General features: G+C 43.5%; 1 protein-coding gene and 1 long non-coding RNA gene across 10 annotated transcripts in view; one reads left to right on the top strand and one right to left on the bottom strand.

Annotated features, from left to right (window-relative positions):
• Positions 1 to 27,461, bottom strand: part of KIAA1671 — a 121,548-nt gene that overhangs the window by 59,575 nt on the left and 34,512 nt on the right. For 8 of the 9 annotated variants that reach the window (XM_083583766.1, XM_083583773.1, XM_083583775.1 and 5 more), the window contains 3 exons: positions 26,238 to 26,331; positions 22,090 to 25,152; positions 21,490 to 21,615 (listed from right to left, as the gene is read on the bottom strand). In XM_083583766.1, the coding sequence (XP_083439892.1) occupies positions 21,490 to 21,615; positions 22,090 to 25,152; positions 26,238 to 26,331 (3,283 nt within the window). Of the gene's footprint in view, positions 1 to 17,108; positions 17,175 to 21,489; positions 21,616 to 22,089; positions 25,153 to 26,237; positions 26,332 to 27,461 lie in introns of those variants that run through there. The other variant, XM_083583770.1, reaches the window with a different exon arrangement.
• LOC310748320 lies at positions 10,426 to 19,214 on the top strand. Its single transcript, XR_014541290.1, has 3 exons — positions 10,426 to 15,407; positions 15,722 to 16,475; positions 16,940 to 19,214. It is a non-coding gene; the product is annotated as an uncharacterized lncRNA (long non-coding RNA).

Below are 27,461 nucleotides of genomic sequence, written 5' to 3'. Positions count from 1 at the left end.
AGAAACATCAGCCAGAATGGAAGGCAGCATGTCTGCAACATCTTCATTTCAAGTCAGAAACAAAAGTTCCAAGGCCTCCCCTCCCCAGGCAAGTGGCCGTTCTCTTCACTACACATCACAGCCACATTTACATGTCATAAATATATATGTTTTAAGAGAAGAAACTTACTGAAAGGCAGGCTTTGTTTATGAATTTTTTGAATGACAAAATTAGAGATAACATCCCACCCAATGCCTCTTATACAGTGGTACCTCGGTTTACAAACTTAATCCATTCCGGAAGTCTGTTCTTAAACCAAAGCCCTTCTTAAACCGAGGCATGCTTTCCCTGATGAAGCCTCCTGCCGCCGGTGCCCTTCCACTGTTCGGCTTCCATTCGTAGACCGAGGTAAAGTTCTCAAACTGGAACACTGCTTCTGGTTTTGCGGAGATCGTATACTGAATAGTTGATAAACAGGGCTGTTCTTAAACCGAGGTACCACTGTACATTGCTCCAAAATAAGCTGAAAACCTGTTGTACAACTGGGGTAAATATGTGCAATGTATGTGTCCAATTTTTTATGCTTTACTTGATCTGTGATATTTTTGTAATAAAAATACTAAGCGACATTCTTAAGCAGCACTTAGGATACTGATGTATGATGGGACACAAGCCTTGCACATTTAAAAAATATATTCCAGGTGGAATGGAGAGAACCAGTGAAACACGGTTATTGCTGGATATAAGCTCTACAGGAAGGATAGGGAAAAACATACTGGTATTTATTTATTGACTGACTGACTGACTGACTGACTGATTGATTGATTGAATTTATATACCACACTATACCCAGGGGTCTCAGGGCGGTTCACAGAATAAAACCAATATATAAAATCACTAAATACATTAATAAAAAATAAAAACAACCACACAATAGCCCCTCTCCACACACACAAAAATTATATTACTTTGTACACCAAAGAGGGTACCAAATCCACCTGGCTAGAAATCCAAAACCAGGCAGACTCTTCCACAGAGTTGTTGTGGGTGACAATGCCAGGCCCCAAGAGTAATTTAGTACTGGGGATATGCCATTGTCCCCTTGATAAAAATGTTCAAAAAATATTGACATGAAGGACATTGACGAGGCACCCATAAGAGGAAATGTTGAAGCAATGGGTGACCAACTACCCTCACATAGATGGGCGACATAGGTGTTCTAGTAGTGGCAAAGAGGTAACATTCTGTTATGTGAATCAAGATACTACAGGTGTCAAATCAGCTGACCCATTCCAGGATGTTTGTATCCTCACCCCCACTGCTATGTGAATGGTCAATGTAACATGCATTTAAGCTATAATCCTGTTGGTTGGTACACACTTTCCTCTGACAACAACTTACAGTACACTTCCTCTCCCCTTCCAACCAGAGGTGCATGTGTGTCTGTACATTTGTGTGTATGCCTGCCCTATCCCCACTCCTGACCCACTAAGGTAGGGAAAGACCTCATGCATATGATGAAGTGGACTCTGGTCCATCCCATAATAAATTTATTGGTCCTTGAAGTTCAATAAGACACTGTTACTTTTGTTGCAATAGACTAGCAGGGCTACCCCTCTAGAGATAATTAGGAATGCATAAGGAGCACTTTCCCCTCCTTTTCATTTCCGAAAACTGTTATGTTTGTGTTGGAATGTGTGCTAGGACATGCTCCATCTCCAGCTCAATTTGGGAGGGAAGTCTTGGCAAAATGCAAGGCAGCCGGCGAGGTGCGCCTTTATCACACCCCTTTATTTGGCTGTATGACTCCAGGTTTCAGGGCATTTTGTGGCCCCTTCTTGGGCTTTCCCTTGTAAGGCTGCAGCGACCATGCATTCCACAGCCATCATGGTGAATGTTCATTAGAAATATTACTTCATTCGAGCCAGCTGGCTTTGTCAGAGACAGTTTAAAAATAGTCAGGGGTTTGTACTGATCATCATCCCAAGAGAACAGGTGTTTGGAAGTTCTCATCTCCTTCTATGTCAACAAGAGTTACACAGTGCCTCCTATATTTTGCTGTTTACAGCACTGCCCCAAAGGCAGAGTGAAAAACCATTATTAAAAGTTGATTCAGGGATCTGAAATCAGATTACTGAAATAAATGACCTGAACTGGAAACAACAGTTCCACTGTGAAAATCGAGAGACTTACTCTACTTACAAGGCACCCTCCATCCCTGCAGCCTTTCCCAAGGAGGCATAAAACATCAAAGCAGCTTGCCTCCTTCAGTTTGCCCCATCTTCACACAACTGGCATTCCAAAGAATACTTCATCTGGCCCTGGAGGTTCCATTCAGTTATACTCCTGTGTAATATCCACCAGCAGACTTGGGTCCTCAGAATATCTGTCTAATCCTCTTTTTAAAGTATGGCCATTGCCATACTTAGTGGCAGCAAATACTGTGAATAAGTCACTTATTTCGCCTGTCCTGAATCCACTGTCAATCAGTTTCACTGAGTGACACCCTGCCCCCTCCCGAGTTCCAGTAATATACAAGGGGGAGCAAAGGTTTTCTGCCCACTTTCTCCACCCTGTGCTTCATTTTGTAAACCTCCAGCATATCTCCCAGTTAGCCACCCTTCTAAAGGAACAAAAGCAAAAAACCCTCATCAGCTCAAGCAGCTGGGCTGAAGCAAGAAAAGCTAGAGATCCATTTTCCCATCTCAGTAGCAGTCTGCTCTGAAACCACTGAAGGAAGCCATTTGCTAGCTGAACTTACTCAGAAGTGGTCAGGAAGCAGAACAGAAAAAAGGTGGCAAGGTCATCAGCAGGGTTAAAGGACTCTGCACAGCAGCTGGCCTGAAATCTCTTCAGCAAACTGAGCTAGAAACTGCCTCAGTTAATATTTAAACCAACAGCATAAATACCATTTTAGGAAGACATTCCCAACTGCAGTTTGGTTGTTCCCCCCACCAGCTGGCAATCCCACACTGGCGTGGAACATTATGTGTGCAGATGCGTTCAAGGTGAAGGGATGGTGTGGAGAACCTCAAGGAGGTGCACAGCAGCACTAGGGGAGTTGCCTGAATAGCATTAAGAATGCACGCCCTGCGAGGGAAGAGCCCTGAGTCAATCAGGAGCTCATCCAGAAGCCAGGCTCTTTCCCCCAGCCACCATGACAGCTGAGTGGCAAGAGCCATTTTGTGAGATGAGCACCTGGGAACCATCAACTGTGTGTATGTGCGTTTGGGGGGCAAAGAAGGAGAGAGCACCTGGACAATGTGCCTGTATTCCATTATTCCAACATGTGCTTCAGCTGGCCACCATTTAAAAAACATTGTACAAGGTATCATCATTTGCACATGGCTGTTCATTACAGTGGCTTCCTTCTACTTACGAAGAATGTATCCAACTAAGTTCTACTCAGAGTAGGTCTACTGTGTGTGTATCCCACATGCAACAGAAACCCACATGGGCCACAAAAAGCCAGTGCAGAGGAGGACACCAGCTGAGGCCAGCTCTCTACTCGGGAGCACCAGGACAGGGCTTCCTCTCCTTCAGACCAAAACTGAGCAGCAATGCCAGTGAAACAGCCTCCTTACCTCCCTGGTAGGCAGGGAAAGAATGAAGCAAAACACATACACACCTCAGCTGGGAACTGGATAATGCTGAGGCAAAGGGGCACATTTCCTTTTCGTTGCAGGAAGAGGCTGCTAACATTAGAAACAAGCAAGTCAGATCCAATGGAAGTATCTGTGCCGCAGTAGACAAGCTTCCTGGTGCCCTACTACTGGATCTTTCCTTTTCACGTTGTTGGGTGTACAAGTACTGCCAGACACACACTCAGGTGAGCATGTTGCTGAACTGTGGGATGCAGCTTTTAATTCTATAGTGCAGGGTCCAGGTGATAAGTTCACAGAGATTGAGCAGAACAGAAATTCACCCCCTTTGCATTAAGTAAACCTAAAACTGTCTCAATGGTTGTTTTAAATTATGTATTTCTAAACTGATGTTCAACCAAGCATACACTTGTGTTTTCTATCTTGTGAAGAATGTTTTCTGAGTGGCAGGATGTAAGTTCACTATATAAATCCGTCTGATATAACTGCCAACAAACTCAAAGAAGAGGCCCAGCAAGGATGTGGGAGGTTCATCCCGCCCTACTTCAGTCACTAAGAATTCCTTGTCCCACTGTAAGGAGAGGCAGAGTATGAGCACCCACATCCCATGACTTGCCATGGTGTAATTCAAACAACCTGAGAGTGCAGAGTGGGGGACTTCCGGGTTCCCGCGAATGGTGACAGAGCACGTGCCTTGATCTCGGGAGAAAGGCTCAATTGGTGAGGGGGGCTCGGGGAAAGTACAAGGACGTTGTGCACCCCCCCCAAAAAAGCGAGTTTTCAACCAAAGAATTTTCAACCAAAATGACAGGATTGGAAAAAAATCAGTGCAGGGGATGGGGGGGAAATACAAAAGGCCTTGAGGAAACAACAGAAAAAACACAAACAGAAGGGGGGAAATTGAAAAGGGAACATGATAAAATGAGGGAAGAATCGGCCGAGCTGATGAAGATGCAGGAGGCCGCCTGGGACTCGATTGCAGTTCTGTAAATGCAACATAAAGATTTAACTTTGTGTTTTCGTGGGATACCGGAGGAGACTGAGGAAGACATAAGAGAAAAAATAATACAGGAATTAGTCATCTGGATGGAGATACAAGAATAAGTAGTCCAAGCGATCAACAAAGCCTTCAGGATAAAATTAAGCTTTGGAAAGGCAAAGATGTTGCCAGGGGACTGCCAGGTGACCTTCAACTAACGTATGGCAAAAGATGGAATACTACAGATGAATTATCAAAAGAGACTTCAAACAGATGAACTTAATATAATAATTCTGAAGGACATTCCAACTGGATTCCAACATAAGTGCCAAATCGCAACCCGCAGATCACATTCGCAACCTGAGCATCCAATGTAATATATGTAAATATTATATATATATATATATATATATATATATATATATATATACACACACACACACACACACACACACACACACACACCAACTCCTGAGGATAAAGAGGAGAAACAAGAAAGAGAGAGATAATAGAAAAATTGATTTAAAAACCTGGTAAAGATGCAATTAAGCAAAATAGAAAAATGTTACAAACACAATTTTCAATGTTAGTGAATTGAAAGAACGATAAAAACACTAAGGCAGAATTTTTTTTAATTCGCTAACAAACCTTGGAAACTGTTGGCATGGCAGTTGAAGAAAAGACAGGGAATGAAAACAGTTAACAAATTGAAAATAAATGGAAAAATAATAGATAATTTGAAAGACATAAGAAGGCAATTCGTAAAATACTATACAGAACTATATCGATCAGTAAAGAAAATAAAGGTGAAATCGAGAAATATTTGATGCAGAATAAATTGCCACAAATTCCAGTTCAGAAAATTAATTATTTAAATGCACCAATAACAATGGTGGAATTCCAACAAGTAATCAACCAGACAAAAATAGGCAAATCACCAGGACCAGACGGACTATCAGCAAAATATTATAAGAAATTACAAGATTTTCTGATATAACCCTTAAAAGAAGTAATGAATAAAATTTTGAACCAGTCTTGGAAAAAGGCATATATCACTTTAATCCCAAAGTAAGACACAGACTTACCATATTTTTCGTCCCATAGGACGCTCCATCCCATAGGACGCACTTACTTTTTTGGGGGGGAAATAAAGGAAAAATTTTTTTCCTTTACTTCCCCCCCAAAACCAGGTCGGGGAACAGTGGGATGGTGGCGCTGCGCCTCCCGGCTGTCCCCCGAGCTTGTGGGGCTGGCCGATGTCTGCCCGGCGCGAGGGGCGCTCTGCTTCAGGGCGCCCCACGCGCCGGGGGGCAGGCTGCGGACACCTGCGCGAAGCACGGGGCGTCCTCCGAAGGGCGCCCCGTGCTCCGCGCTGCGGGCTGCCGCCCACAAGCCTTGCGCTCCCGGGGGGAGTTCCCCCGGGCGCGCAAAGCTTGTGGACACCTGCGCGAGGCACAGGGCGTCCTCCGAAGGGCGCCCCGTGCTCCGCGCTGCAGGCTGCCGCCTACAAGCCTTGCGCGCCGGGGGAAGTTCCACCCGGTGCGCAAGGCTTGCCGACACCTGAGCAAAGCATGGGACGTCCTCCGGAGGGCGCCTCGTGCTCCGCACCTCAGGCTGCCACCTGCAAGCCTTGCGCTCCCGGGGGGAGATCCCCCGGGTGCGCAAGGCTTGCCGACACCTGCGCGAAGCACGGGCGTCCTCCGGAGGGTGCCTCGTGCTCCACGCTGCAGGCTGCCGCCTGCAAGCCTTGCGCGCCCGGGGGAACTCCCCCCGGGCATGCAAGGCTTGCGGCTAACTTCCTGGAGCCTGGAGAGCGAGAAATGTCGGCGCACTGACGCCTCTCGCTCTCCAGGATAGGACGCACACACATTTCCCCTGCATTTTTGGAGGGGAAAAAGTGCGTCCTATAGGGCGAAAAATACAGTACTATCCATCAAAAATTATAGGCCAATTACTCTGCTACATAATGATTACAAACTATTTGCCAATATAATGGCAATCGTATGAAAACGTTGTTCAAAGATTTGATTCATCAAAATCAAGCAGGCTTTCTGGCCGTCAAATGAAGGATAGCATAAGGAATATAATTGATGTTATATCTGGAGGTCAGGAATGATCCACATTAATGTTTATAGATGCAGAGAAGGCCTTTGACAATGTGTCATGGATGTTTATGGGGAAAAAACAATAGAGATGATGAACTTTGGAGAGTCATTCCAGAGGGGAATAGAAGCAATTTACTCAGAGCAATAGGCTTTGCTAATAGTGAATAACGTGATAAGAGAAAAATGTAAAATAGCTAAAGGGACAAGACAGGGATGTCCCCTGTCCCCATTATTGTTTATATTAATTTTAGAAACCCTGGCAAGATGTATAAGATCAGATGATGAAGGACAAGAAATTGTGCAGAAGGGGCCTAGAAGAGACTTAAGGGCCTCGGATATAAGAACACCAGATTGATGGACTGGATGTAATGGACTGTGAGGAATGACATGACCTGAAACCAGGATGAAGGGACGTTGGATAAAAATTAGAGATATTAAGGGAAATTCTTTTGTTAATTTTGGTATTAGTGTAACATTAATGAAACACCAGGGAATATGCCGGAAAGGAACTAAATTGGCTTTAGCAGAAATGATTTAAGGAGATATGAATGAATATGACGTAAACTTGGAAATTTTAAGATTTTTAAGATAAGATTAAAGAGATTAAGGTAAATTGAATAACAGATTAAATTAAAAGAGGGAAAGATTATGTTGAATTAATAAATAAGATAGATTGTGAAGACTAATTATTCAAATTAAAATTGAGAAACAGGGGAAGAATTTGCTGGAATAATGATTTAAACTAGAATACAAAAAGGGAGGTGGGAGGAAGTCCAAGAAATAAGCAAATGAAAAGTTGTAATTTGAGTTCTGTATTTTTCTTTTTTCTATTTTGGGTTTTTCTTTTTGTTTTCATTTTTTGCTGTATTTTTCTTTTTGTTTCTTCTGTCTTTGTTTATTGATGAAAATTTTGAATAAATATCATTTAAAAAAAAAAGATCAGATGATGGAATAAAAGGTATTACAGTTGGGTGCAAAGCATATAAACTGAAAGCATTCGCAGATGACATTGTGATAACAGTAGAAGACCTGATGGTAAGTATACTAAGGGTCTTGGACAGAATTCTGGAGTTTGGCCAAGTAGCAGGTTTTACGTTAAATAAAAAGGAAGCAAAAATGTTGGTTAAAAATATGACAGAACAACACAAAAAGGACCTACAACAAAAAACAGAACTGTTTTAATAGAAAAAAGCAAGGAATATAAACATTTTTAAAGACAACTATAGAACCACTTGGAAAGAAATAAAGAGAAATTTGGAGGTATGGGGGAGGATGAAGTTTGTGGGGAAGGATATCAGTAATAAAAATCAATGTATTGCTAAGAATGTTATTTCTATTCCAGACAATTCCAGTAATCAGTGGAGTAGGATAATTTAAACAATGGCAGAAAGCTATGTCCAAATTTATCGGGCAGAAGAAGAAACCAATGATAAATTATAAATTGCTAACGGATACTAAGGAAAAAGGTGGCTTTCCCATGCCAGACTTGAGATTATACTATGAGGTGTCCTGTCTTTGCTGGCTTTGGGAGTGGATTGTTCTAAAGAATGTGGATATTTTAGACTTGGAAGGTCTTGATAATAGATTTGGTTAGCATGCATATCTATGGTATGAAAAGACAAAAGTGCATAAAGGTTGCCTAAACCACTTTGTGAGAAAATTTATTCTGTGTGGGAGAAATATAAAAATTTATTGGAACAGAAAACATCTTGGAAGCAATATCTTTGAAAATTTAATGCAAAAGGTGAGTGGGCAACTTATAAAGAGCTGTTATCAGAAGTAGAAGACCAATTGAAAGTGGGAAAAATTGAGGATATATGACATTTAGTAACTGATTGGTTGCAATATCACCAATTAAATGATGTCTTTATAAAGGATTAAAAAATGGTTTTTAGTAAAGAAATTTTGAGGTTTGAAAAAGATTTATTAGAGAATAATGTGAAATTACTTTCAAAAATGTTTTAACTGTTGTTAGAATGGTATACTAAAGATGAAGAAGTTAAATTAGTAATGATGCAATGAACAAGGGATATTGGACATAATATACAACTTGCATCATGGGAAAAGTTATGGAGGGAAGAATTAAAATTTACAGCATGCTGTACGCTGAAGGAAAATTATATGAAAATTATGTATTGTTGGTACCTAACTCCTACTAAATTAGCAAAAATATATAGAACCAAACCAACAAACACATGTTGGAAGCGTAAAGAGAAAGAAAGCACATGTGGATGTGCAAGATGACAAAATCATATTGGGAAATGATTTATAATGAGTTGAAAAAAATGTTTAAAATTACTTTTGTGAAAAAACCAGAAGCCTTTTTATTAGGAATTTTAGGTCCAGAAATACCAAAGGAGCAGAAAAGACTGTTTATGTACGCTATGACAGCTGTGTGGATGTTCTTTGCCCAAAGATGGAAGGAAGACAAGAGAAGAATGGCTAACAAAGATAATGGACTATGTTGAAATGGCAAAAATGACCTGGAGGGCAAAATGACCTGAAGATAACAAATTTAATAAAGAATGGGGGGGAAATTTAAGTTACTTAAAAGAACACTGTAAACAATTAAAACATTGGCTGGATTCTAAAAAAACACTTGCAATGTAGTGAGAACTATGGTAAGAATTGAGTGTTAAGAAAATATGGAGAACATTATATGATACAGTATGGAAACCAAGGAGGGGCGAAGGGAAGTCCAGAGATTCAGAGAATCCTATGTGTACAAGATAATGATTGATTTGTGATGATAATTGTTAAAGGTAAAAATGACTTTAAAAAAAGAGAGAGAGAGAGAGAGAGAGAGAGAACAGTGTGGGAATCAACAATTTACATAATCAGCTACTGAATCCTGGGACCATACAGAGTCTGGGGTAGAATGTAGGCACAAAAAAGGGAAGTTAGTGGGGACGAGGCAGAACAGAAACACACCCCTTGCATAAAGTAAAACCAAATCCTTCTCCGTTCCTAGACAAGCTCCCGATTCCCTTCAAAATCAACACATGGACCAGGCATAGGCAAACTCGGCCCTCCAGATGTTTTAGGACTACAACTCTCATCACCCCTAGCTAACAGGACCAGTGGTTAGGGATGATGGGAACTGTAGTCCCAAAACATCTGGAGGGCCGAGTTTGCCTCTGCCTGACATGGACCATCCTGCAACAATCATCCTGCCCTCTGCCCCATTTTAATAGGATGAGAATTGTCTATCATTTTAATGCAACAGTATCAATCTTCCTAACTGCTGGCATATGAGGCCACCACCTGGCTGAAGTCAAGGACGTCTGTGGAGACAACCGCACCCAGCAGGCAGCATTTCATGCTTTCTCCCAGCTACTGTGCAGTAACACTTTGCCATCAAGGATGGTTAAACGGCTACCATTTTAGCTAAGAGCAGGGTCCCTTACAATAGCCTTTATATAGATAGTATTCTGACTGTTCAAAGCACTTTGTAGGCATTATACAAGGATGGACAAAAAGATGAATTTGATGAAAAGGATTTTGAGGGGATTTTATAACAGGGACGCGGGTGGCGCTGTGGTCAAGTAGATAAATAGGTACTGTGTGCAAGTAGATAAATAGGTACTGCTCCGGCGGGAAGGTAAATGGCGTTTCCGTGCGCTGCTCTGGTTCGCCAGAAGTGGCTTAGTCATGCTGGCCACATGAAACGGAAGCTGTATGCCGGCTCCCTCGGCCAATAAAGCAAGATGAGTGCCGCAACCCAGCGTCGGCCATGACTGGACCTAATGGTCCCTTTACCTTTTCCTGTTATAGAGCAGCCTTCATCAATGGCCATGGAGAGCTGTGGCTGATGGAGATTGAGGTCCAAAACATCTGGAGGGCACAAGCACAAGGTTGGGGAAGACTGAACTAGCTGGGCATTTAGTCTGATCCAGCACAGCTCTTTTATTTGTAGCTCTGCAGTCCTCACAAGCCCAGTGGGATTATACACAGCAGAATGGGGAATGGGAAGACAGTGGCCTTCTATGAACAGGGAGGTGGCATGGGAATTGGTGAAGGAATAGTGAGGACCTCAGATCAGAAGAGCAGGTTGCTGGGGAACACAAGTTGGGGTGGCACAAGTTATAAAATATGCCAGTTTATTTTGGTATATTATTATTATTATTATTATTATTATTATTATTACATCCCACCTTTTCCTCTGACAGGACTCAAGATGGCTTACAGATAAAAATAAGAACCACTACAAACAAAGAAAAAAATCGATCATTAAAATACAATTAAACACTGGTAGAATTAAAACTATATACATATAAAAAATCTGTTTAAAACATACCAATAATTACAATAAAACCAGCATGGCACCAACCCTTTCATTAAAAGCAGCCAGTCTTGTTGGAACAAGAAAGTCTTCATCTGCTGGTGGAATGACAGAAGGGAGGAAGCCTGTCTAGCATCTCCAGGGAGGGAGTTCCAAAACTGTCTGGAAGCAGCCACCACCGAGAAGGCCCTCTCCCGCGTCCCCACAAAGCGTGCCTGTGAGGGGGGCGGGACCAAGAGAAGGGCCCCTCACAAAGATCTCAGAGCCCAGGCAGGTTCATACTGCCATTCAGATAGCTTGGACCTAAGCCCTGTAGGTGATAGCCAGCACAGTTTGACATGTGCCAGGAAACAGACTGGCGGCCTGTGGAGCTGTTCTAGCAAGGGAGTCACCTGCTCCCTATAACCAGCCCTAATCAACAATCTGGCGGCAGCCAGGTATGTGGGGCTGCTTACATTTTTCAAGGGCAGCCCCGAGTAAAGTGTGTTACAGTAATCCAAACAGGATATTAAAAAAGCATGTGTCAATGGCCAAATCAGACATGTTCCATTTTCTAAATTGGGGTGGTTCAAACTAGCAAGACCAAGGAGAAAGTTTTAAGGTTGGCAGGCAGAGCTAGTGAAATCCAGAGGTTTCCATCAACCCAAGTGTGTACCACTACAAAACTAAAGAATTGGCAAATTCTTGCAAATTCTGGGTCAAGGTGACTACAGTGTAATAGCGCCCTCCTGTGGTTAAATCATGAGGACACTTTGCAAAAAGACTACAGTGATTTGGTGAAAAAGTCTACTTCCTATCAAAAGTTATTTTATTAGAATATTGTTCAGGCCTGTCCACCCACTGCAACCACATTTCTTTTAAAATAAGAGCAAAAAAGATACATACACTTACCGAAACATTCTTTTGCCTAGTGCTCTAGAGAGAAGGTGCCGACATTTTGCGCAGAGTTGTGCAACAGAAAGCTCCAGTTCATAAAATTCTCTCTTCACGCACACAAACTCCTAAGTCAATATTCAGCCCCAAACCAAGACCACACACTCAGGAGAATGTCCTCTTGGGACACTGAGCTCTCCAGCAGCGTCTGCTCCTGCTTAGCTTACCCAGTCTTTACAAAGGGTTACAAGAATTTTTGTGTGCTCATTTCAAAAAACATATACGGGAACGATTTGCTTTCTTATGACGTATGCCTGGCTCTATCACGATTAACTTCCAGGAGGAATTTGAAAACATTCCCATTTGCTGAGGCAATTGCTGTTGGCATCTGTCTGTCTCAAAAGACAATGGAGTGTGCTTCTCGGGGTGAAGTCAAACTGCTGCATTAGCAGCACTAAAGTGACCTCCCTGGGGCATCAACCTCAGCAGTGTGGATGGAGGTCCTGGGTTGACCAGACAACAAAACCCCCCTCTCGGCCTTGCTGGTGTGGTCTAAAGGAAACCAGAGACAGGTGTTTAGCACCAGCTGGGCTGCAGGAGTTGTCTGAAGGAGGTGTACAAGGCACCACCCAACTGTCTTAGGGATTCCACTCTGGATTTGTGTAGGGTTTAACTCCTTAGCCTTTTCTTCTCCCCAAGACATCCTTTGTGGCTGAAGAATACTGTTCCAGGTAACCTTAAGATCATTGGATGGAAGAATGCTTTCAATCTTTTCCACTCCAACTGCTTTTGAATGTTTTTAACTATAACTGATGTTTTTAATCGTAATTGTTTTTTGAATTGTTTTCATCTGTTTCAGATTTTATTTTATTTTCTGCTCTGCTTTGTTTGCTGCCCTGGGCTCCTTAGGAAGGAAAGGAGGAACATAAATTCAATAACTACAGTAAATAAAAATATTGCCATTAGCAATTATGCTGTGGTTTCATTTGCTGTATTAGTTGATGTTTGCAATGTTGTAGCATTTTGTAAGCAGCCCTGTCTTGAAAAAGAAAATCAGCAAAAACAAAAACTTCTAGTTATCTTTGAAAGGAAACGAGCCACCTCTTGATGACCTCTTCTCAGAAATGCACATTGGGGGGAAATTCAGGATGGCTGAGGCATTATCATTCATTCATTTCATTTATATCCCATCTTTTCTCCAAGAAGCTCAAAGTTGGCATACATAGTTCTTCTCCTCTCCACTTTATCCTCACAACAACCCAGTAAGGTAGGTTAGGCTGAGGTTAGGCTCAAAGTCACCCAAGGAGCTTCAAGGCCTAAACTCATTGCCAAGCCTTCACTTGAACTAAGCGCAATAGAGTGTGGGATGCAGACCATCAAGCAAATTGAGGCTTCAAGTCTCTCCTTTGCTGCTGCTGCTGCTACCTGCCTACTCTGGGTTCTTTAGTGGTCTCTGGAAAAAGAGGCTTGGTCGCAAATGCTGCCTGTCATTTCACCCCAAGTTGTAGTTAGCACAAGCCACAGTTTCCAAACCAACTTCAAAACGGATGTTTCCTTTTCTGGCTTACCAGTTACAAACCACAGCTTGGTTCTGATGTCTGAATTAGGCCTATTGCAGTATAATTACTCACAGGACACATGATCCTCCACCACTGCATTTGAAAATGTTACATGCTTTCAAAAGTAGCCCCACAAATGTGTTTCCCCCCACTCCTAGACAGAAAAGAGAGATGAAAGGACTTCTACCAGTTTCTGACACAAATGCCAATTACCCTCTCAAACATTCAAAGGCAACTGTCTTAAATGTTGTAACAGAGCTATTCATGAGCTCTAGAGAGCTTTAAAAAATGAATGAATGAATAAACAATACAGTTAGAAACGAGCGTAACCAGAGCTTGTCTTTGCAAGCCTCCCCACCTAGCAGAGCACTCAAAGTGCCCACCTGCATCGGTCCCAGGTGCAAGCCCTCCCCAGGGTGGAAAAAGGCCCTCTAGGCCACTTCTGACACAGAAAGCAGTACTGTGACCCAGGTTCATTTGGTTCGGCTGGGAGATGGGGACTGGGTATTTTGTTGACTGAATCCGAGCGCAGACAGGATGAGGTTTCAGTGGCTGGCAAGTCTGGGATTTAAAGGTGCCAGCCTTCTCATTACCAACAGGCTCCAGCCCTTCTATCTGGGCATGTCCACAGGTTTCGAGTCCACCTGAATTCAGCAATGCACATATAGTACCAGAAGCCAAAGAATGTGGGTTAACATAAAGGCCATGACTGAAGTGCTAACATCCTGTTACTGGCACAGTTTATGTTAATTTTAATCCTGAATCCTGCCAACATCGTACACCATCCCTGGTGAAAGTCAGCTGACAAGGAGCAGGAGCAGGAACAGCACAATCCAAAACAACACTGTGATCGCTGTAGTAAAGAAGAGACACTACTCACTGGCCTCAGCCTGCTGCAAGGATCTCCTTTTAGTTCAGTTTGGGGTGGCAACAGAACTGAAGAAGTGGTGAGCAACAAGCCCCCACACTAGCAAGCCTGCATGATGACTAAAACACACAAGGCGCTGGGAACCAAAGAGATCCTAGGTGAGCTTCCAAACTTCATGAGCCATGCAGGCTTCCAGAACAAAGTATGTGCTAGTGCAGGGCTTCTGAAAGGGAGCAGTACAGCCCCTGGGGAATCACCTAGAGGGCGCTATGTGGCAGGGGCCCCCCAACAAGCACATCAACCACTTATTTACAACTGACCAACCTACAGCCCAGCAAAATGCCTTCCTCACTTTGTATTTTAAGCTCTACTGCTCTATTTTTATAGGGTAGGGCAGGGGGCACTGGGGATGAGTTTGTGGAACTGAGGGGGCAGTGCCCCCTCCAAATGGGAACCACTGTGCACAATGAAAAGCAGGAAGGCCAAGGCCTGAAGGGGCTGAGGAGGCAAGTTCGACATAACGATTAGAAAATTCATCCAGGTCATTTGACCACTGTCTCTGGTTTGGTTTCCTTCCTATTTTTCAGCACACAAGATACCCTTCAGACAATGCTAAAGGAATAGTTTTCTCCCTTTAATTTGTAACCTGGGTGCAACTTACTACCTCCAGTCACCCAATCGCTAGAAGCAGGCAAAGAGACACATGGTTTCCCAGATAATGGGAAACAGAAATCAAACTACTAACAATGCACTCAGTGGGTGTTTCACCTGTGTTCCTGTGTGCACGACAGTTGAGATGTACAAATCAACAAATGTACACCCTTTCATACAAACACTAGCACCAGTGTTCAATGCAAGGTGTGTAAAGGTAACATGTATCCCTAACAGGAAAATATGGTGTTAGGAAGATGGTTGGCTGACATTCAGGAACTCTGAGCCAGCAAGGGCCCTTGCCTAAGTCACACCCCCTTCCATGGGATCCCCTCCCACAATGAGTCTACGGCCTTAGCCCCATGATCACCAGCTGCTCCTGCTCCTGCCCTTCTTCCTCTTCATTGCAACCACCCGCTTCCTTGCCAGGCAGACAGAGCCACAGAGCAAGCAGGCAGGAGCATCTCTGGACCCTCCTTGCCCCATCAGGAGGAGCACCACCCCCACCGTTGTCAGGGAGAGATGGGTGGGCAAGCAAGCTGGTGAAGAGGGTGAAGAAGAGCAGGTGCCTCTTGCTGGGGTGAGGGTCCTCAGCAGATGCCCGCCCATGCCAACCTTTGACAATGGTTCTGGGAGGCCACCGGCAGCGCTTACAGAGCAAATTTCTCAAGGAGTTTTACTAGGCCCAAAGACTGAATACCCCACTCCAGATTACATTTCTAATTGTAGCAGACTCTGACATCTCTGTGTAAGGGGAGGGGGCTGGGAAGAAGCAACGGGGGAATAAATATTTTTCTACCCTTTGAAGGCCACTAAGAATAGAACTAGATTTGCCTTCCTCAACCTACTGTTTATTTTTATTTATTTCATAAAATTTATATGCCACTTGATTGTTAAAAAAAACCCTCAAAGCACTTTACAAAAAGAATAAAACAATAAGATTATCAGTAAAAACAGCTAGGTAAATAATTAAAATCAGTGATAAGTTAAAACCAGATTAAATCACATATCAGGACAGGTTTGGTGAAAGAGGACAGCGAAGGCCCCTGGCAGGGAGTTCCAAAGTGTGGGCACTCCCAGACTAAAATATCAATTTCTTGCAAATGTGGGACATGTATGATGTACCTGTAACAGCGCCCGTTCCGCAGATGGAAGCGAACGAGGGGCCATCTTTGGGGTAATGTGTCCCCAAGTCATTAAGGCCTTTCTATGCTAATAGTAACACCTTGAACTTGGCAGCCACTGCCGATCTCTGAGCACAGGTGTGATATGCGGACAAGGTTTCACGGCTGCCAGCAATTGTGCTGCACTAATGGCAGCTTCCCAATCAAGCACAAGGGAAGCCCCACACAGAGCCCATTGCAGTGATCCATTCTTGATGTAATTAATGCATGGACTATGGTGGCCAAACTGCTACCCTCCCAATGTTTTTGACAGCTGCCATCAGCCCCAGTCAGCATGGCTGCTTTGTTTGGTGCTTGTCTCACCAAAAGGAGTTAGGATCCCAGTCCCATATACAAACCACAGATCTATGCTGTCATCTTTTATTATCCTACCATGATTAAATTATTTTCAGGTGTCTCTTTTCAATTTTTTTTTTGTCTTTCTTTCTTTTTTTTTATAAGATATTTATTGAGATTTTACAAAAACATAAGTTTACCAAATAGAAAAAAGTCATATAGAAAGATAAAAAAGAGAACATACAAAAATACATAAAAAAGAAAAAAGAATAAAAATACAAAATACAAAAAACAAATAGATAAAAAAGAATTAAAAACAAATCCGTTTTTTGTAACTTTAAACTCATTAGCTTGTTTCCTTGGCCTCCTCACACCTCCCCTTTTTGTATTCCCATTTAAATAATCAAATCAGCAAATCCTTACCCTCTTTCGTTTATCTTAACTCTATATCTTAACATATTATAACTCTATATTTTCATCCATTATCAATTCATTTTTGCATATTCTTATTAACTTTGTTGCTAATGCCACTTATTTTCAATCCAACATCATTTTAACATTCATTAATTTTACAGTTCAGGTGTCTCTTTTCAAATGACCTTCCCCTCCTGGCTCCTAACCAAGAGACACCAATTGCCCTCCCTCCCTCCTGACAGACAGGTCTCAAAGCCATGGACAGATATACTTAACGGGAAAGAAAGTGCACCCCAATACTGAGAATATGAGCAAGAGGCAGATGTTCTACTCACCCACAGAGACCGTAAGGACTTCAGCAAGTTTGGGCAGTAATAATACTCCATTCTCACCAGAAGATGGAAAGAAAGCGTGCTCCCCCACCTCCGTTTGTTTTGCTCTTTAGTAGAAAGTCATAAGCATATCAGCCCAATTAAAGGCACCATGAATAATTCAGAGAGCTGCTCAATAGGAGGAAAGGATCTGTGCACCGTCTGTCCCTTTAACAGGTGGGGGTGCTGGTGCTAAAGCCACTTCCAAGCCTATTTACATTAACCAACAAGTGCTAGTAGATCACCAGCAAGAGTGCAGCTGCAATTTCAATTTCCAATTATACTTCTGACCAAAATTCTTTTTCTGAAAAAGACCTGTTGAGCGGATACAGGCTGCAGTATATGGCAAAAGGAGCAGCCCTTGCTTTGTGGCTGACTGACCTCATTTCCCCTGAGCTGCAAACCACAAAAGGGGGTGGGGGAGAGGAACAGGCTTAGCATAAAAACACTTTTCAAATTAAAGAAGGGGATAAAACTATTCTAGAGCATGGAATAGTCCTGCGCTCCTCTGATGACCAGCAGCACTTGCAAACTAAAAACCAGCAGTAAACCCTACAAATTATTCATCAGCTGCTCTGTGTTCCTCTGCATGCAGCTTCCTAAGCAAAGGCTGCGATAAGGAGAACAGCTTTGCCACCTCTCAAGATCTCAGGTGTATGAGAAGAGGAAGAGGCGAAAGAGAGGTCAAGATGCTGCTGCCCACACTTCTTTGAGTCACAGACTGCAGCCTGCTTAACCCTGGGAGCCTTGCCCTACTCAATGGGGCTTACTTCTGAGTAGACTTACGCAGGACTGCAAGAGCAGCCAGGGCCAGATGAAGACCTTGAGAGGCCCTAAGCACTGGAAAGATTCTGCCCCCAAATATGTAACTCAAAATAAAAGCAATACTAAACCATAAAATAAACACATGAGATGATCTGATTTCCTCTTATTATTTCAATCTACATTAGTAAGACACAACCCTGGTTCATGTAGGTGCAGATGAGTAATAAAAAGAGAACGTGAAAAGGGGGAAAGAGCGTGCAATGCAGTGTAAGGAAGCTTTACAAAGTTCTCATTTTTCCCATGATAATGATGACTTCAACACTTTTTCTTAAATATCAAATGTTAAGTTCTTCTTTTTTAAAAAAAAAGATCACATTTTTTGGGGGTGCCCCTGCTTTGCTGGTGCCCTAAGCAAATGCTCAAGTCTGACTGCTAGGTAATCCAGCACTGCCGGCAGTCAGCACCCAGAACCTTGGGCACAAGGTAAGCAGAAGTTCTTGCAACAACAGCTGAGCAGGAGCCGCACCCCCCACCCCCACCCCCACCCCCACCCCGCCCAGGAGGACTTCATCTGACAGCAGTGGATGTGAGGAGGGCTGTGTGGAAGCAAGAGTTTGCAGGTAAGACTTGGGGGGGGGGGGTCATTGCAAAAGGCAGAATTGCCTATCCTGTTTTTCAGGTGCAACCAGCTGACACAGATTAGCCCTTTCCAGGGCTGGGATTAGCGTGAGGAAATCTGGACTCCCACAAAGATTAAGCCCTGTTATGATTAAAGTCATCTACTTCCATCAGCCAATCCCAGTGTGCAGTGCTGGGTTCATAGGGAAAAGACAATCGTGCCCTTGGTGTACTGAAGCAAGAATAGGAGAGCTCACGCCATCTGAGGGCACAGGTTGGAGCACACAAATGAAAACCAAGAGACTTTTAAGTGAAATGAGGGGGGGGACACACACAATGCCCCGTGCATTGTCTGTGCCCCTCTGGATTTTGTCGGCTGCAGACAATATGGCCAATGGTCAGAGATTAGGGAAGCTGGAGACCAACACTGGGCAGTGGGGAGGACAGTTTCCAGTATTCACCTCTCTCCCACAGAACATATAAAAATCATCATAATCTCATGATTTCCCTTTTCAGCAACAGTGCAACATTATGATGAAAGCAAAACCCCAAATCCACCCCCTTGTCATTACCCCTTAATGTAAGGAGATGGAATTTCATATTGTTATTAAGAATATTTTTAAACGATTGAAATTGGGTGACGTTTCAAGGGTTTGGCTAAACCTGTTGTTTAAAAAGGTGGGTTCTTTTAACACACACACACACACACACACACACACTTGAGCGATAAGGCTTTAAAGGGAACAAAAATGGGTACCTTGCCCAGAATGAATGGATAAAATGTTGAAACGCCAATGTGGTGGCACCATTTAGGACTGACACACACCAAGCACAATGCAAACATACCTTGGCTTCCCATTAGTAAGAATCTCACTACCAGACGAGAGATTGATTCACTCAGAAGACAGTGAGCCAGATTTTATATTGTCTCCTAGTTTTTCAAACTGGGATTCCACCAAGGCACATCAGAGCTCTGCCACAAGAAGGCTGATAGTCACAGACAAGTTATCAGACAACCACTGTTCCTGGTCTTCCCCTGTTAACATGAAGCTCCAAGGGATGCTGGGTATGTTTCAGGGCAACTTTGCAGGACAACAATAATGCCCAATAAAGTTTACAGGCATCCCCCCTCCCCGAGACTGGATCCTAGAAAGCACTCCCCAATCTCTTGCCCATGCACGGACATCACAACATGGACATGACAAGAGTCCCCCACCTGCCAACTTCTCCAGTCTTAGTACTCCATTGCTATCAGCTGCTGAAAAAAGCATACAATTTTCTAAACAAAGCAGTCCTTTCAGTCACCACATGGTGGAGTTGAACACCCAGGTGATCAGCAAATCTTTGATTTAAAGCACACTTTTGAGTTTCCTATTTGCAGGCACAACTCTGAAAAGCTTCCTCCTCAAGGATAAGCACTTAACTGGCAGTTTACTACTGTCACCAGCGTCCCATAACCCATCAGACACTGTTCCTATCCTTTCATCAATGCTGATCAACAGCAGCACCAAATAACACCAACTTCCACCTCTGCTGTTTATGCACTGGCACCTCAGAATTCAAAAACAAAACACATAATTCTGAAAGGGAGAAGCTGGAAGGAATATGAAGCAACACTTGCGCCTCACACAGTGAGATATCATTCCCAGCCACAACATTTAATATGCTTTAGCCCCTTTTCTGGGACAGGCGCCTGTTTCAAATGAGTTCTGCACCATGGTCAATTTCATAAGGTAATGGAGAAGGAATGGCATTGATTGCAGGCATTCTGGCAATTATTTTCAAATACTTGCCTCTTAATTTCACCTCATGCATCCAATTATAGGTAGTTACAACTCACAAAAGCTTTATTTATTTACTGCCCTTCATCCAAAGATCCTAGGGCAGTTCACAACAGAAAAATACAAAATGAAAATATAAAATATATAACAAAGACAAAAACAAACCAATAACCTCACTTCCACAAACACATTTCAAAAGCTACAGAATGTTAATCAGCCCAAGGCCTGGTTGAAGAGAAAAGTTTTTGCCTGGTGCCTAAAGGTAGCCAATGAATGAGCCAGGTGAGTCTCCCATGGGCATTCCACAAATGAGGAGCTGCTGCAGTAGCCTTTAAGATGACAGCAGGCTCACTAAGTCTTGCCTTTGAGTAAAAGACTAACTGCATGGCTGTTTCTTAGGTTCAGTATTCCCACTCTCAAGAGGGTTTCTAGATAGTGATAATTCAAAGTAGCCAGCAGAAAACTTCCGATTGCCTTTTGGTTTTTTGAAGTCTGGCTTTACTTTTTAGATATTTTCAAACTAAAACCTATTCTGTGCTTATAATTATTTTTTTTTGAAGAGAAAGGTTCAAAATGAATTGCATATTTCACAATGTTTGGGGTGGGGTGCGGATATTCTCTACATCTATGAATAGAAGGGAAAAGTACCAAGTAAATTTGTCTACCAGATGGCTCAAGACTAAAGTATGCTTTTATCAGCAGAGCAAAGAACACCTTGTTTCACTTGCTCATGTCTCCCTCACTATCCACTTGGTTGAGCTTGATCCCCTCTTCTAAACTTATGCCATATTCTCCTCCATCCCAACCAATCACGCTGAGTCAACAATAGGGCTGGGCAATGTCTGATTTTCAACATCATGATATATCACCAGATCACTAAGCAGCCCCTTTTAGAGGCAACCCAGCGATCTAGGGGAGACTCATTGCTCCCTCAGCAGCCCCACAGAGAAAGGACTGGCGCAATGTGATTTAGGCAAGTCACTGGCCCACTCTAGACCAGGAAACCTTGGTTGAGCAAGGCTACGGAAAAGAGCAAGGCAGGGGGGAAAGCACATCTGCACTCATAGCAAAGTGTGTAAACCATTCTGTGGGCAGTGAAGCTCTGAGGCCTTCAGTGCACCACATTTACGCAACTAGATTTGCAGGCCTGGAAAAAAAAATCACAGAAGAAGAGAACCTACCGCTGCCCAGTGGTCAGTCCTTTTGTCTTTGTAAAAACTGTGGCTCCTCTGCTGTAGAGGAAGGTAGGGAGAATTTCTTGCTCCTGAGCCATCACGGTCCTGCTTGGTCCATTCTTTGTCAACATCCTTTTAGAGAAAGAAATTTAAAAGAGAACTGAACTCACCAAAATCAAGACCTTGCTTTAATGCCATGAGTCCTTGCAAAGTTTTTATATCTGCCACTGCAGAGAAGTGGCAGAAGGTGTGGGTTTGTCTGCCCGTCTGCACAGCTAATACAGCTTGCCAGTGGTGCACCCAAGGGTCAGCTGTATGTGCTGTGCAGATGGGGCAGACAAACCTTGTGGGGCATCATAGATGACATGAGAACAAAAAGACCTAGAATGGTGATTCCCCTCACCCTTTGCTCATTCCTTTCAGTAGCCTTCCCCATCCTAATGCCTTCCAGATGTTGCTGGGCTGCAATTCCCATCACCACGGACCACAGGCCACCCCGGCTGGGGATGATGGGAGTTGGAGTCTAGCAGCATCTGAATGGTTCCAGTTGCAGAAGGCTGCCCTGCAGAATACAAGCTCCACTCAGTGACTGGTTCTGTAATGTACCTTTGTCCTTTCAAGGAGGAAAGAGTCCCGTTGAGATGTCCTTTGTTGGTTCAGCTGGCTGTCCATAGATTCTGGTGGGAAGCTTTGACATACTCTGTTTTGGTCTTGTCTTCCTCTTGTTTCTGGCGCAGAGGGTAAACTGCCCCTTGCCTTGGACTGGCGACTCTTTTCAGAGTACGAACGCTTTAAGTCTGGTAGGTCACAGGCCAAACCAGATGTGGCGCGACTCCATTTGGCTCTGCTCTTGACTGCAGAACCGTCATTCTCCAGAGAACTTCCACCTGCACCAGCTTGCTTCTTATCAGCCCCACTCGCGTCAACACTGGTGCTCCAGTTGCCCTCTGAATGCACAGCTGACAGTTGCTTCAGGCTCACATCCTTCCCCAAGGCACCGTCACTGAGTACCTGTGGGGGATGAAGGACAAAGCTTGTCTCCAGTTCCACATCCGTACTGACAAGACTGGAGACCTGTGAATTGTAATAACCATATTTTGCACTTTGGTGCCTTAACACAAGGTCCTCTCCTTGATCATCATCAACAATGAATGTTTTTTTCCTAGTGCTGACTGGATCTGCTGCAGGTGAATACTTTGGTTTTTCTGCAACTGCCCTTGCCTGGAAAGGAGGGCTGAAATTCACATCTATGGCCTTGGAGGGATTCAGCTGCTGGCCACAGTTCCTCAACAGCTCTCTCTCTCTTATGCAGAATTCTGTGGTGTAAATATCCTGCCTAGTGCTCCCTGGAGAATTCCTTTTATGTGCCAATCTCTCCCAAGGAAATGAGCTGCTATCTTCAGGAAGACCACCCTCTTTCTTGCCCAGAGCCACAGAGTCCTTCTTAGAATCTCCTTCATATTGGGCCATCAGTGCATCAATGTCAAGAACTTTCGACCTGTAATAATCAGAGGCCTTACCTTTGGCCATACTGTGGCTGTGGTTGCTACACTTCTTTTGCCCTAAATGCTCACTGTCCCAATGAAGAGGTCTGAAATAGAAGAGAGACTCTGGCCCTGCTAGATGCAGGGGATCTACTTCTATAACCCTCGCTTTAGCATCCTCTAGTCGCTTCTCCGGAGCCATCGAGTTCCCATCTCTGGTCTCAGTTAGTGTATGTTTAAATGTTCCTTTCTTTGGAAGATCTGAGGCACTACCTTCTCCCCCTTCAATCCAGTTCTTTTTAAGATGCCTGTCCAGAGAGACATGTGCATCTGTAAATCTTTTACTATATTGGTAATTTGGGGGATAGGATCTTCTGGAAGTACTAGTATTGGGAGTAACTGAAGCATCTTTGGCTAGTGAAGAAATGTGTTTGCTTCTGAGAGGATCAAGTAGTTTTCCAGAGATATTTGCGTTTTCATCAGGGATCTGGTAAGTAATAGCAAAATATGTTGCCTTTGGCTCTGAAGGAGAGAGCTGATTCTTAAGATCATTGTCTGGACTGCTGGGAGTGACTAAACTCCCATCCTGTGGCTCTGCTCCACACCTGGGTTTTGGGTTTCTCTTTGCAATCAATTTGTCATGAAGTTGCAAGGAGTCCCGTCTGCTCAGGACTTTGCCACTCTCCTGAGCCAGCAGCCCAGCTTCCTCAAACTGGGCAGCATCATGAGGCAAGGTCTTCCTTCGCCATCTTTCTGAAGCTTTTGGACCAGAAACATGACGGCCACTTCTCCTGACCATCTCTTCTCCACTGAGCTGTTGATGCTGGTGTACTTCAGCTTTGTGCTCCAAAACATTCCATTCTTCTTGGGCACTGTATGCCATTGAGCATGTCGTTAATCCAAATGCTTTAGATTCTTCTTCCTGCTCGTAAGATATTGTAGGGTCTGCCTCTGGGTGGGGACACTTACTGCTGTGCTTTTGCCACTGGTAATGGGTCATCCCACACAGAGAAGTCTGGCTCCCTTGCCTACTGGTAATGGGTGAAGAAATGTTCTGACCACCATTTGCTCTGGCTTCACAGCCATCTGTCCTGTCTGGACCTGCTTCAAAACTCTCTGGGAAGCATTTCAGCATTTTGGAACTCTCCATCTTACCAGCAAGAACAGCATCATTTTTTCTTTTTTCTGTCCCTGAAGACAGCTTAGAGACTGTGTCATCTGTTTTCCCCAAATCCTTCTCTCTGTTAGTGAAGTATGAAGCTATCACAGTTGCATGCTGCTGTCCAGTCAGATTTTTATCCAACTCAGCTCCTTGCTTGTGGGAAACATGTTGGCTTTGGGAGGCACTAACTTCTTTCAGAGCAGTTACCTTTGTTGAAATTTCCTCTGCGTCTCTTGCTTTGAAAAGGAAAGAGTCATCTTTCCAGCCATCACCCTTAATGTCGGAGCTACGGGTCCAAGAAGCATCCACACCACTCCCATCCGTTTTTCTCCTCTCTTTCAAAAATCTTCTGCTGCGTAGGGTTACAGCCTTATCCTCAGGCACAACTGCAATTGCCTCGCTTTGCACCCTTTTGCCAACTGTCTGGAGAATTTCATATCTTGGCTCTATCCTTTGGTACATTAATGAGTCCTCCACATGCTTTGCAGTGGGTTTTTCATACTTGTCTTTTGCAGTGTATATCTCTGATGCCTGAGGAACTTTGTCTTCATTTGAAATGTTTGCATTTCTTTGTTTTCCAGCATCTGCTGATATATGAGCCTGCCTGGAGGACACTTTCTTTGGGTTCATTTTAGCCTCCCGAGCTTTTTCTAGCCATGACTCCTTGCCAAATCCTAGCTGCCCCTCAACAAGCTCATTCATTGCCTGCAATGTAGACTCAGCTTCAAAGTGATCAGCAGCTATGTGGTGCCTCTGCACATTGTGCTCAAACATGGTTGCTCTGACAGTTTTAATGCACACATTTTCTATAGAAGGCTTGGAATGTGTTTTCATGTCATGATCTGTGACCAAAGCAGGACTTTCACCCTGCAGAGTGACATTTTGACTCTCTATGGCAAAACTACTATCTCTCTCAAGGTGCCCATCTCTGTGTGGGATTTTTAAAGGCTGCTGTAGCTTCCAGGGAGTTCCAGCCAAATGGGCTTCTCTAGAATCTGTTGCATGCAGGAAATGTGCCTCATCCTGAAACAATATAACATTAGAAAAAGATATTTTAGAGCATTTCTAAATGACATCTTACACATATGCCACTCCTGTAGCATTAAAAATAAATAAATCATAAGAACAACCTTGTAACATCCCAGAATTTTATACCAACTCACAAGTTTTGGGCTTTTCTTAAGAAGTTTGAAACATTTCAATAACAACAACAGGAACAGGATCTTTCCTGCAAATGGTTTTTGGACTGTAAAACTATAGCAAAAATTGCATGCAGTAAAATTAGACTATTTCCCCCAAATAGAACCACTATTCTCCTCCTCCTTTGGATGGTGCATGGTTTCATCCTGAAGGATTCAAGCCTGAGCCAATTTCTGCTGAGCCCTGCAGGACCAATGGGCGGTATCCAACTAAGTTCTGCTTAGAGTAGACCCACTGAAATTAATGTACTGAAGCTAATGCTTTAATAAAATTAAAGAGGTGCTTTAATAAAATATTCAACAACTCTATTAAACTGTTATTTTTCTCCATAGTGAGACCGAGCTAGACTGAGCTAGGAGAGTACATCACCAGCCTATCTGGGACCTCATGAAAATTTACTAAAGCATGGCAAACTTTAATTGACTGAGATTTAAAAGCAAACTGAACATCTTTTTTAAAGATATAAAAATATGCCTTGACACAAACTGAGAAACAACAAGTCTAACAGTGAAACTTCTGTCCATATCCAAGTATCATTATGACAAATGGAATGAAATGTTTAGAGAGAGTTAATTGATGGCATAATGATTAAAACAAACTAGCACTATTCACAGGAGAAAGAAGAGAGGCAGGGAACTCTTTCATAAAAGGCTACTAAGCTTACTGAGGCATTTTGCTATCTTATGCTTAGAAACAACCATACACATGAGCCAAACACCCCTAAATTAAGGATTTTTCTTTGCTGCCTAGTTCAGCAAAGGAATTAGCAAGTTAAGCACCTTAGGATTAGGTCATTCTTAAAATGCACAAGGTCCACTTCTTGATCTTGCATATGCACAAGCAGAGCCTGACACAATGTCAAAACAGGCTTACATTTAGAAGAACCAAACCCTACAATGCTCTCTCACCTCCTGAATATCTGGCGTTTGACTAACAGGCTTCATGTTTGATTCAGACTGTCGCTCAGGCTTCGTGTCACCAGAAGTCACAGGGTTGGAAAACCTGTTTGCAAAGATTCCACTGAGTTAAAAAGGAATGATCTAACCTGAGTAACAAAATTACTAGCCATTTGCTCCAATACAGGTACATCAGTGCATTACAGGTAAACAGCATATTAATTTAGCAAACTTCCAAAAATTCCAAAGCAGCATTTCATAAAGGTCACTGGAAAAATTAAATTTAATAGCAATGCATCCACTCCAGAAAACCCTGACCTGTCTTACTGGCCTGCCATGATGTGTAAATGGATCTAATTCTGTCTGCCCTTTGCCCCAGACCTAATGAGGGCCAGCTCTGGATCTAAACAGAGCAGGCACAAGACAATGAGCCACTGGAGCCTGGCCCAGCAACCACCTCCTCCCTCCCTCCTCGGCACCCTGACCCCCCCCCCGCCAACTCCCCCACCCACCGTGACAAGCAGTCAGACTGGGGGGCACCTTTGTCCTTCCCCTGAGCCACTCCAGACAAAGTGACAACAGGTTGCCTCAGCTTCAGTCTGAGGAAGCAATTGACGGTGCCATGTGCAGGGCTGCCTGAAAGAGTGCTTGTGCCAAAGCCATTTTTCTGCACTTCCAAATGCAATGAAATTAACCTGTGTTTTAAAGCAGTGGTAGTCCAGGCACTCTCCGGTCAAGCTCATCCACAATACCTCACTCTGAGCAAACCTGGGAGAACCCATGCCACTGCTGTGAGAGGGCCGGCAAGCAGAAGGGGGGAGCAGCAGGTGGGCAAGAGGGAAAGTTAGCCGTGTCAACCCCCGTGAACTGCAGGGAGCAACTGGCCCCATTGGCAGATGGAGATGGTGTACAATCTGCTACCCCTCCCATTAAAACAGCTGAACACACTGAAAATATTGCCCATTCAGCCAACAAAAAAATAAACCTATTAGACTCATTCACATACATTTGTTAGTTTGATAGAACTATCAATGCTTGGTCCTACTTTACATTATGAATTTTGCGTTATTAAAAAAATCATTATTTTAAAAATCAAGGGTAATCCTGCTTCTTTAAGGCTATGCTGAAACCTGCAGGGAATCACAGCCCCCAACCAGAACACACCATTTTAAAGAAACAGTGTGCTGTCAAAGGGCATCACTGACACTCCTTTCCACGCCAGCAACTGCCCCTATC

The sequence above is a fragment of the Podarcis filfolensis genome, assembly GCF_964270895.1.
Source record: "Podarcis filfolensis genome assembly, chromosome: 13".
NCBI classification, from domain to species: Eukaryota; Metazoa; Chordata; class Lepidosauria; order Squamata; family Lacertidae; genus Podarcis; species Podarcis filfolensis.
The sequence above is the reverse complement of the archived record's forward strand: the minus strand, read 5'-3'. Positions and strand labels throughout refer to the sequence as shown.